The following is a 12564-nucleotide window of genomic DNA, read 5'->3' as shown; positions in this document are numbered from 1 at the left end:
AGTGCTGTATCGCTAAAAACGGCCTGGTCATTGAGCAGCCAAATCTTCCGGGGCTAAAGTGGTTAAGAAAATTGGTGTGCTATCGATATGCCCTTGATGTTGGGGTTGGTCCTAAGTAGGGGCTCGAGCGTGAGGACAAAAACCAGGGGGGAGAGGGGACAGCCTTAGGGTGTTCCATTCGTGATTGAGAAGGCATTCGACAGGTGGCCGTTTACTTGAACCCTAGCTGTTGGGATAGAATAGAGCGAGAGGATGAAGTCAAGTGGAAGAAAGCCAGTGATGGATATTGATGGCTTTGATAGCATTATCCCTAGCCTCCCTGCCTGGAATAAAACCAGTTTGATCCAAGGAGATCAGTTGCGGTAGCAAGGAAAGCAAGTGATTGGCTAACATTTTAGCGAACCATTTCAGGTCTACAGTTAGTAGCGAAATGAGTCAGTAATTGGTAACTAAAGACAGATCTTTCCCTGATTTGGGGATCACCGCTATATGTGCTTCTAAGAGATCTCTAGGAGGGACATTTGGTGTGGAGTAGGAGTTAAAAGCTGTCAAGAAGTGGGGGAGTAGGAGGTCTATATATGTTTTGTAATATCCTGCAGTTAGTCCGACTGGACCCAGGCTCTTGCCTGGTTTCATTTGTTTGAGCGATAACATGGCTTCTTCTATTGATAATGGCCATTCTAAGTCTTGTGCTATGGTTGTAGGAATTGGTTTGGGGCTATACATGTGTAGGAAGTCTTTGATAGACTGCTTTCTTGGGGTGTCCACCTCGGGGGAAGTAGGAGGAGAAGGGTTGTATAGTTGTGAGTAAGATTGAACAAATTATTTTGCGATGTCAGGATCAGAGCTGTGTTGGGGGCCTGAATAGTCTGTTAAGGAATGTACCGTTGAGGCTGCTTTCATCGCTTTTAATGCCCTGGCTAGGAGTTGCCTGCTTTGTTTTCGTAAAAGTTTTTTTGAGAGAACATGTAATTACTTTTTATTTTTTTCCCTAGTTCTTCCAGGATTTCCACTCTGGCTTGTGGGAGGGAGTGTAAGGTAGAGGTGGCTTGCGACATTGTTTGCGTGCGCCTTCTAATTCCTGGATGCGGGTAGTTAGTTCTGAGTTGTGAGCCTGTCTGTTTCATTCGCGTTTGGCAGCAACCGCTGTTAGAACACCCTGTATTACACATTTGTGCCCCTCCCATTTGATGAGCGAAGGTTTCAGGTGAGTTATTTTCTGTGAAATATTGTTTGAGACAGAGTGTAACATCAGCTACAACAGCTGAATCTGGGAGAAGTGCTGGATCCAACCTCCAGGACAAAGGGCAGGTCAAGATGTCTGGAAATGCTAGGGTGAGTGAGATGGGGTTGTGGTCAGACAAAAACATTGGGTCAATTGATGCCCGGTGATGCATTGGTAGGCAATTTTGGGATATAAATAAGTTATTTAGTCTCGTGTATTATTGGTATGGGTTGGAAAAGAAGGTAAAATCTCTGCCGTTTGGGTTTAGTGTACGCCAGGAATCATGCAACAGCAGTTCCCGTAATTGTGCCTTAATTGCTCGCAGGGTCGTGCATGGAAGGGAGGAAGCACCATTGGAGGTGTCTTGGAGCGGGTTCAGGGATATGTTAAAGTCACCTCCTAGATTAAGGATGCCCTTCTGAAATGTTGTGAGCGTTTGGGCTGTAGAATGAAAGAACAACACTTGATGTCTATTCGGGGCATATATATTGGCTAAGGTAAGCTGTTTGCCATAGAATGTCCCTTTCAAAAAGAGGTATTGGCCCTCTTCGAGTCAAGTAGTGTATCAGATATTTTTAAAGGACAATCTTTAGCCAGGAGAATTTAAAGATTTAGCCGTTTGGTTAGTTGCATGATAGATCACAGGATAGTAACGATGCATTAGCTTAAGGATTGAGTCTTTGCGGAAATGCGTTTCTTGCAGAAAGACAATATCTGCTTTATTTCTTTGCATTGTGAGAAGGAGTTGGGATTGCTTTTCATGCATTGAGTGAGATCATTTTGAGAAGAGTTTTGTGGTTGGTGATTGATGTAGAGGCCATAGTTAAATTATAAGTTGATCGCCTGAACTGGAAGTTAGTCTTCCTAATTAAAGTAAGCTTTCTGTGATAAGGGAAGGAGGGTGCAAGGGAGGAGTAGAGAAAGAGAAAAAGAAAAAGGGGGGGGGGGTGGGTTTAAGAGGGGAGTGGAGTGGGGCTCAGTGGAGAGGGACTCGGGAGAACAATATAGGGCAACAGGTGAGCGTCTGCTCACTTGTCCGAGAAGGGTGTTTACCCTGTAGACGAAAGTGCCGGAAGCATTCAGTGGTGTTGATTGACTATGTAACGATTGTTGGGCTATTGAGATCAACCACTGTGTCAGCGCTGGTGTTCTTAGAAGAGTGGAGTCAATAGTGTACTCCACCAAACAAGAAGCCTCTGGAAGAACGTGAGAGTATATTTGAGGAGGTTGTGCGTATAGATGTGTTGAAAGCATGTTTGTTCTAAGCGGGGTAGATTAGGGTCGGGGACGACTAGGGCGGGAGGTTCAGTATGTCAATGCGGTGAAAGGGTAGGTTGAGCCTGTTAGGATGAAGTAAAGTAGCAAATATATATATCCTGGATCCTGCATGGAACATTTGTTCCTGTGCATTAAACCTTGTTGCACTAGTATCAAAACTATACTATACAGCAGTCAAAGTAGAACCTTACATTTACTAATTAGATATCACATATAAATATTATCTGGTTAACCATAACTATAGTAAATTCGAGGATCACACAGTCAGAGCGCCCATAGATAGTTTTACGTTAAAGCATTAGTTTGCTTCCCTTTCGCGTATAGTTACCAGTTTTTCTGTGATCTGGATGAAAGAGCCTCTGGTATAAGCCCCTCTATAAAAGTGTTGAGAGGGAGGTGAACTTAAGGTATGCATAGTATCAGAGTGTCCGTGGGGGATAAGTGAAGGTAAAGAATTAAGAATTACCAGGTGTCGACAAGCTTATCTGTATAGCATGGAGACACCTAAATCATGTCCGGTATAGCGCATCTTTCGATTTTAGATTGCGGCCTCTGTGTGAGGATTATAGATGGTGGGCCTTCTGCGAGTGTAATCCTGCAGAAGTTGGCTCCCCACTAATTTTCATATTCGTGATATATTTTTAGTCACAGGTATGTGAGGTAAACAAGACTTTGATATTAGACAAGATAGAGTGTTGGTCTATCGCGTATTGCGATAGTATGAACTACTGCCAGAGCAATCAGATGTGTTAACGTACTATGATAAATCAGGGCCTTTTCGGTTTCTATATGTGTACCATGGGTTAACAGTCTCATGAGGGTCCTTGAGAGCTATGTTATTCATGTCAAGTTAGTGAGCACATCTCTTGGCGTCAATAGGTGGCGCCAGAGGCCTAAAGTATACCTGTGCACAAATAGGCAATTGGTTGACTTGGAAGGTGATTTTAGAGAGATTTCCTGACAGGCCTGTTGTAGCCCTCCTGTGATTTTACCTTACTAGCCACAAGGTAACCCTAGAAAGGGTAACTGTGAATATATTATCGTCTGTGATTCCTGAGTCAGGACCAAGTAATCATACTGCATAAAGTGTCATAGATCATATAGACTTTTCTTTTCACCTTAATTAGGAGGACTCACAGGATTGCGTGTAGAGAACTTACATGAATTTAACATAGACTAGGGAGAATTATTGTCATTATATAGTCTAATTTTAATGATAGAATTCAGTGCGGGATAAAGCTTACCATGTATGGTGTATAAGTTTGAAATGATCCTCTACCTGAGGGGAAGTAAGGTCAATCTGATCTCTAGTACCTGAATTGGAGTGGGATGAATCCTGTGAGTCCACCTGATAATCGAGGACCTAAAGACATCTGAGGGAGAAATTAGCAAACAAGCAGGTTAACAGTGACAATAAAAGGACCACATAAAGAAAATCTAGTGATCCTGAGAATGTACATGGGGTATGGGAAGGCCACCAGGGTGTCTTAGAGTAGGTTCGTGATGGTGATCCTCACACAGATATGTATGACGGTATACACTGTTCGTGGCACGTAGTTCAGGCTAGGGTGCCAAGTAGGGCAGTTGTATAGTTCAGCTTGCTTAGGTATTACCTCAGGGGAGTACCTCAGGTGGTGTAACATTTCAGTAGCAAGCGGGGCATCAGGGTTTGTGGGCAATGGTAGTTTGTGAACACCTGAAGTGTTGGTTTCCCTGTAGAACAAAGGTGGAAGAGGTAGGTTTTCATACTGCAAATGCAGTCAGGAAGGGCAAATGACTGCATGGCAAAGATGGGCTTAAAGGGAAAGTCCAGTATGTTGCGAGGTAGACTCTTCACAGTTTGCAGCAAATAGCGGGCTAGGGGCGGGAGGGGAAGAAACAAACACTGATCCACTCAGCCGTCTGTCACATCAGGGTAGAAGGTAAGAAAGGGAAGCATAACAAGAAACCTGAGTACTTATCTGGTCAGCAAACTTGAAGACTGTTGCCGGGTTAATTGTCACGGCGTGCCCTTCAAGATTTTGTGTCAGGTGTACGAAATTTGGCGAACCAGTTGGGAACTTTGACTTGTGGTATATTAAGCGTCTCACAGAATGCGTAGAGGTTTTCTGGGACCCTTAGTAGAGCTGTACGGCCTTGGTGGGTGGCTGAGAGGCAGAAAGGGAACTTCCACCGATAATGGATCCCTCTGGCCTGTAGGACATCCAGGAGAGGAAGGAGATCCCTGCGGTGTTGGAGGGTGATTGAGTAGGCCTGATCCTGTGTTCAATAGCTGCTCAGGCTGCTTCAGGGAGGCCCCTTACCCTCAGATTGTGTTGCCTTCCCCGGTTGTCCAAATCTTCCATGTGGCGATGTAAGTCACGCAGCTGCAGGGTGTGTGTATCCACTTTATGATGGATGCAGCAGATGGTCGTGTTTTGCTGAGCCGTCATGCGCTCTACCTCCTGCACTCTCCCTGCCAGTGAGTCCTGAAGATTTCAGGGATATTTTGGCTAATATGCCCACTTGTGTGTCCTGGGGGAGCGGGAACGGGTAGCGGAGGAGCCGTGGGATGAGGTCCCCATGTTGGATGGCAGGGATGTTTGGAGTAAAACCTCCAATGGAGCTGGATAGTGGCTGATGTCGGCTGGAGCTCAGTATTCAAGCAGCCATCTTCTTCCGTGGAAAACCACACCCCCCACAGGTCACCTTTTTTTATGCATATTAGAGCCTATGGCTCTAATCAGGTGCTTAAAAAAACGCCACGGTAATTCAGGCGTCCAGCGCCCGAGAAGGGGCCGAGCGCCTGGATAGGGGGTGGCAGCGGCGGACATGGATAGATTCATGCTGTGCATGAATCTATCTATTGGTCATAGAGGGGGTGGCTGGAGAGAGGGGGTGGCACCCTTATGAATGCACCACCACTGATAGGCATTCAGATCAGATGCAGGCACTATTTGACTGTCAGAATCAATTAGCCGACACTGCAGATTTGTCCATTCATGCTCTTCAACATGAAGGGGGAAATCAAGTTATAGATAATGGCCTGCTGTATAAACTAATTCTATCTAGCCTTTGTATATTGTAAGTCGCCTTAGACTGGGTAGTCTAATTCGTATATTACGATTAGCACAGAACAGTGTTTTTTTCCATAAGGTACGGATTCAGTTAAAACAATTTGTCTGGTATAGGTAGCGCCTAGAGCCCCATACTATTATTGTAAATGGTATTTTTGTCATTCAGCCCCACGGTTGCTTTTATCTTAATGTTAATATGTGTGGTCAGCTTAAGTTCAGTAAGGTTAGAGTCACTAGTATTGATTTACTAAAGGCAAACAAACTGTTAAGATTGCAAAGGAATTTTCATTTTGCAAGAAAATTTCTTCTTAGTGAATGTTCTGAAAATTCACTTTGTGAAGATTACTTAATCATGTGCAAGGAAAATATAAAGAAAAAACTGTCTTTTTGCTTGTACATGATTGGATGATGGAAGCTTCACCTCATCCACTAAGCTAAGAACAAATTCCCTTACAAAGTGAATAGTCTTGTTACCTTTAGTAAATCAACCCCACTGACCTTAAACATGTGTGCATACTGTAAAGTGAGAATAAATCTAAACCTATACTTGCATATTTGTTCCAGGTAAGAGACAGAACGTAGTGAAGCAAATGGATAAATAACAGCCAGGAAAATAGCATTTGCAGAATATGTAGCAATAAAAGCCTCCATTCCCCAAAATGGTCTTCATTAGAGCTAGCTGCTCACTCACATTACTAATAGACCCCAATAATAATAATAATAATAATAATAATAATAATACATACATACATAATAAAAGGCATCACAGGCCAATCATTAAATGGAGTGCACATAGTTGTAAATGTGCGCTATGGGAATATAGAAATATGATTTACATTTTACCTTTAAGCAATGAGCATGTTCCTCTGTAAATATTTCATTCTTTAACACTGTTTTAATTCTCCTTCTTTATGTTTTTACAGCTGATAGATTTTCGGGAGGTGGTGTCTCATTTGTTGGGACTAAATGTAAATGATTTAGCACTACCAGATTACGAGATTATCAAAAGGCTTGAAGGACTGGTCCATTCTCACCATCATCATGTTTCCTGTGCATGAAAAAATATTGATATCACGTGACAGAAAGATATATTTTCTTAGTTCTAATTTACATTTTTGTAGCGGAAAATCTGATTTTGTTTCATAAACTGTTTTGCCAAAATTATTTCAAGAGTATATATTTTTTTATTGAAGAAAAGAGAGCATCTTAAATTTGAACACTATCTAGTATTAAATAATGCCAACATTTACTATATATTAAGTTTTGTGCTTAGATTTTAACTATAACATAGAATAGCTAATCACCACATGTAACTTATAGACAGATGCTCATACAATTATTTAATAACAAAAGCATATTAATAAAGAGGGATGTCTACTCTACTGAATTAATATTTTAGAATTGTGTGGAAGGAGACTGCTTGACTCACCATGTACATAATTTGGGCTCTTTGGGTCAGAGCTTAAATCCATCCTTTCATTAGTAAATTACAGGACAAACCCTACAGTCAGGGCCGTCTTTAAGGCAGGGCAAAAGGGGAAGCTGTCCTGGACCCTGTGATTGTTGTGGGGCCCAAAGCAGCTGCCTTATACTTGCCAACTATCCCAGTTTAAATTCCCTTGTCCCTTGAAGTTTTAGTCCTGTGCTGTGTCCTGATACCTCAGTGTGAAGTGCTGGTACTAATGCTGCCCAGTTCTGCCCAATTGTTGTGTACAGATGACTCACCTGCAGACCCTGTGTTTACATGTAAATAACCAGCAATCATATGTAAATAGCAGTGGCATTACTAAGTAAATAGCTGTGGCCGGCGGCATTGATATGTATATCATGCTCCCCTGCAGTGAGGAGATGATGTGCTGTAACCTCTAGCATCAGTGAGCAGTATTACTGTACAGTAATCTCTAGAAACCAATTAACAAGCAGAAATCATTTGCTGTAACCTCTAGCAACTGATCAGTGAGCCATAATGTGTGCTGTAACCTCTAGCAACCAGTCAGTACACAGTTATGATATGCTGTAACTGCTGGCAACCAATCGCAATTGCTGCCTGATCTGATACAGTAACTGATTTTAAGTCTAGCTGCTATTTATTGTATGTCTCAGAGCAGGTGGAGAGTAAAATTGCATGGGGGGGGGCAAGAAAATTTTTGCCCAGGGTCTAAACGATATTAAAGACGGTCCTGCCTACAGTCACCAGCCCCTTCTTGGACAAACTCTGCTGAATGGACCAGGGTTGCACAGTATACATTCTGATTACCTTACCCAATGCAGTGAGTGCATACATGTTTTTATGAAGTTTTTAATTCTACTAATAATTAGCTACACCTATATGGTGGCACCCTCTCTCCTTTGTTTATCATGTCATAGTAAAAACTGTCATTCAAACTTTTTCAGACAGGTTCAGGAGTAAAGAATGAGGGACAAAGCAAAAATGTATACCTCTCTTTTTTTGTTGCATTAGTAATCTCTGCAGCTAAGGAAATAAAAGCATTAAGTAAGTAAAACTAAAACAAAACCACTATCAGTTTTTTTGCCATCTGTGTCCCAATGGGGGATTTTCCTTCACTTCCTGTTCCATAGACAAACCAAGAAGTGATAAAAATCCCTCCAAAGTATCACCAAGGTCACCAGAACTAGAGTTCCCATTGGAACATTTCCTCTCTATTCCTGTTCTATTGAAAACCCCAAAATTGTGATTTCTTTTTTTTTTTTTACTTTTGTTCTCAGTGATAATGGTAAACAGGACAAATTGAGAGGGTGATTTTCTCTAATGGGGCAGAGATAGCAATAAAAACCCGACAAATGTTCTAACCCCCCCCCCCTCCTGACTATTCAAGACTAAAAAAAAAAAAAGTTAAATTTTTGCTTATACTATAATTATTTTTCTGTAGTACAGCTTGAGAATGTAATCCATCCGTCCCTAATCTTAAAGTAGTTCTAAAGTCATAAGGTCTTTTACCTTAATGCATTCTATGCATTAGGATAAAAATCTTCTGTGTGTAGCAGTCCTCCTAATGGGCTGAGACACACAGCAGCACCATTGGCTTCCGCTGCTGTCAATCAAAGTCAGCGAGCCAATGAGGAGAGGGGGGGTGTAGAGCCGCTGCTCCATGTCTGAATGGACACACAGAGCTCAGTTTAGGTGCCCCCATAGCAAACTGCTTGCTGTGGGGACACTCGGCATAAGGGAGGGGCCAGGAGCCCTAGTGAGGGACCCGAGAAGAGGAAGATCTGCTCTGTGCAAAACCACAGCCCAGAGCATGTAGGTATGACATGTTTGTTATTTTTAAAAAAAATCAAGACTTTAGTATCACTTTAAGTCTAAAAGCTGTTTTTCCCAATCAAAATATAATTTCATATTTACACAAAACTGGAAATGCTGCGAGGAGGTGTTACTGCTGCCTGGCTTTCCAGTGGCTGCAGTGATATGTATTTGAAGCCAGCAACTAGAGTTGCCACTTCATCCCTTTAAACTGGAACACATATTAATTACACAGGTTCTGTGGCTAATTGAATGCAGATAAGGCACTAAGTGAGTTTAATTACCACCTTAATCAGCCACAGAACCTGTGTAATTAATATGTGTTTGGGTTTAAAGGGATGAGGTGGCAACCCTACAACACTGCTGGAGTAAACACAGTCCTGAAACCCCTTAAGAAATGTAATAAACTGGTGTTTCAAGCCACTATCATCCACCCATGACTGAAATATTAGTTATGTCTGGCCTGAAACTGCTGCATTACTATAATTTTGAAGTGAAATAGTTATTAACGTATGATCTGCAGTGACTATGTAGAAGGGTTTAACTATAAGACCTATGTCCTCTTAAAGTGGAAGTAAACCCTCCTATCGTTTTCAGTCAAGGAAGGTGCCATCTTGGCCTCTAATAATTCTTCAACTGCCATAATGCTGCACATGTGATCAGTTATGCCACCAGCCATTGGATGGTTTGAAAGTTTAGTTGAGAGCACAACCAATGTGAAAGTTAGCATTTCCAGTATGCTGGGAATGTAAGTGTTTTTTTAAACTAGGTTTACTCCCGCTTTAACTGCTTCCTGTGGGCAAGTGAATGCATACCCTTCTATTGAAATCATTGTGCAATGTCCCAGTGTCCACTTTTTGCAGGGATGGACTGAATGGTGTTACAGTCTTCCATTTTTTTTTTTTACTTCTTAAGCCCCGTACACACGAGAGGACTTATGTCCGACAGACTTCCGAAGGAGTTCCGTCGGAGTTCTGCTGGAATTCCGACGGAGTTCTGACAGACTTTTCGGCTGAGCGGACTTGGCCACACACAATCACACTAAACTCCGACGGATTCGAACGTGATGACGTACGACTGGATTCGAATAAGAAAGTTCATAGCCAGTAGCCAATAGCTGCCCTAGTGTCGGTTTTAGTCCGTCGGAATAGCATACACACGAGCGAATTTTTCGAAGGGACCGGGTCCGGCGGAGTTCCTTCGGAAAAATTTGAAGCATGTTCCATATTCTAAAGTCCTTCGGACTTTGGCGAGTCAAAAGTCCGTTGCAGCCCACACACGATCGAATAGTCTGACGGACTCAGTCCGTCGGACTTTGGATGTTGAAAAGTCCGCTCGTGTGTACGGGGCTTTAGACACTTATTGAAACTGTAGGCATATTTCCCTACAAGAGCTTTATTACATGGTGTAAGTACAACAGTCAAGAAGAGTAAAGCTAAGAACAAAGATGATGAACCATCAGTTTATAATAGATTGCTCAAATCATAAAATCCTTTTGCTTCCAGGGCTGTTTTCCTCCGGAAAAATATGGACAATCAAATGTGTAAAAAAGTACTGTAGTCATCAAGGAAAAAAATGTATATTTTCATGGAACCCAATAATGATACCGTTACAACACACTCTAGTTTGTACCCTTATTGAAGAACGTTTGAGTAGAAAGGGACAATAATTGATTTCCAGCTTTGGTTTCTTTAGAATTGTAGATGCAATCTGGATTGTAGTTTTATAAAATGTCTTATAAAATTGAATTGTGATAAATCTATTTTTTTTTTCAAATAAAGATTCAGCAACTTAAACAGAATAAATGTTTTATTTTAGCGGAATGATGTGAATCATACTTACCTTTGCAATATAAACATAGCCATATAGCATAATGGAAATATAGGATGTCTTGAAAAGATTTATGATATTCAAATGAACAAATATATGAAAATAACATTATAGCCTATAAGTTATTTGAGTAATTCCAGCATAACTGCATATGAGGTATAACACATCTGCATCAGGAATGTCAGTAATTCAGTAATGCCGCGTACACACGGCCGGAATTTCAGATGGAAACTGTCCGATGGGAGCTTTTCATCGGATTTTCCAACCGTGTGTATGCCCATCTGTCTTTTTCTGTCGGCATTTCCGACAGTCTTTAGATTGAGAGCCTGTTCTTAATTTTTCAGACGGAAAACCTTTCTATCAGATTTTTTGGTCATGTGTATGCAATTCTGACGCGCAAAATTCCGACGCATGCTCGGAAACCATTCGATGCATGCTCGGAAGCATTAAACTTCCCTTTTATAGTGCCGTTGAATGTGTTGTATGCCGCGGTGTTATTGACCATCGGAATTTGGTGTGACCGTGTGTAGGCAAGAGCGAAATTCCATCGGAATTCTGATGGGAAAACCATCAGAGCTTTTTCCGAGAATTCCGATCGCTTGTATGCAACATAAGAATATTTGATTTGAGGGAGTGTGCACAAAAGTGGAAAACATGATGTTTTTTCACCTTTCAGTGTCTAATTGTCTTACTGGTCCTGGTTAATGTATACATTTAACCATATATGTTGTACTGACATGCAAAGTTACATTTGGGACTTGTGTGCAGGCTGCTAAGCCAGTTACTTGTGAAGAGGTATCTGTAAATCTATTTACAACACTTTAGCTGTATGGTTAGTGAATAATTACAGTAAACAAATGTCAATACATTGCAACCCTGCAATTATTGCAAGTACAAAATATTACCTCCAGGTAAGGTCATGTGATCTCTCTTCTTTCCCTCCGCACTGCGTCATCTGAAAGGTGGGTGGGGCTAAGTGGAAGATGTGTCACGTCCCGTGCACTGCTGCTCTGCTTTGCATCTGATAGCAAGCCTCCCTATAGGAGCCATTGTCAAACATGCAGATGGAACCATCCCACAAGGCATTCAGTACTGTCATGGGGGCTGTGTTTGCTGGGGAGAAAAGAGGAGGCTGTGTCAACTAGCAGCTTCCTTAGAGAGAAGGGAGGAGATGTGCAGACAGGGGTGGCAGCATTCCAGACTGGGGATCTGCTTGAAGAAGGTGGGCACTGTGAATAAGATAGTAACTGGTAAATGGCTGTATCACCAGATATTTCATTTTATTGAAATGATTTTAGCAGAAAAGAAGTGCGCACATAGTCAGGGAATCAGGTTTTGGAGCCCCTAATTATATACGCTTTAAATGCATATAGTTTCCAGTCTAAGGAGTCCTAAAGTGGCTGTAAAGTCTGAAGGTTTTCCCCCTTAATGAATTCTATGAAAAAAAATGAACGAAAAAAAAAATATCAAATGAAAAAAGAGAGAAACTAAAGTGAAAAAACAAAACAAAAATTACATATATGCTTCAAATTTAATTTGTCATTTTTTTCATCTTGTTTTTTTTTAACATTTTGCAAACATTTAGTTTCAATAAATATTTTTGAATAATTTGAAAGATCTCAATCTGCATTTTTTATTTATGTCTGTGTCTAAAATTCATTCTGCTCCCTCAATATCTACCTTTGTAACCACCCATTTAGATGCACTGAGAGCAGAGAGTGTCAGGCCGCGTACACACGCGGGGACTGTCTGCCGAAACTAAGTTCGTCAAACAGTCCGCTCAAACTTTTGAATGAACGAACACGCCCACACACGGCACTTTTTGAGCGGACAAATACGGCAAACTTTGTTCGTCGTACTAAGTCCGCGCAACTTTTGAAATGAACGGACTCGCCCACACACGAGGCAACAGT

At 41.6% G+C, this 12564-nt stretch overlaps 1 protein-coding gene across 1 annotated transcript in view; it reads left to right on the top strand.

Annotated features, from left to right (window-relative positions):
- The window catches only part of CCDC170 (coiled-coil domain containing 170), a 137220-nt gene extending 124961 nt beyond the window's left edge, over positions 1-12259 (top strand). The window contains exon 13 of the mRNA XM_077486340.1: positions 6483-12259. Coding sequence (XP_077342466.1) covers positions 6483-6617 — 135 coding nt within the window. The 3' untranslated portion in view covers positions 6618-12259. The remainder of the gene's footprint in view (positions 1-6482) is intronic.
- The last annotated feature ends 305 nt before the right edge of the window (positions 12260-12564 follow it).

The sequence above is a fragment of the Lithobates pipiens genome, unplaced genomic scaffold, assembly GCF_037356315.1.
Source record: "Lithobates pipiens isolate NorthernLeopardFrog02 unplaced genomic scaffold, aLitPip1_a1.2 Scaffold_18, whole genome shotgun sequence".
Lineage (NCBI taxonomy): Eukaryota > Metazoa > Chordata > Amphibia > Anura > Ranidae > Lithobates > Lithobates pipiens.
This window is presented reverse-complemented; position numbering and strand designations above follow the sequence as displayed.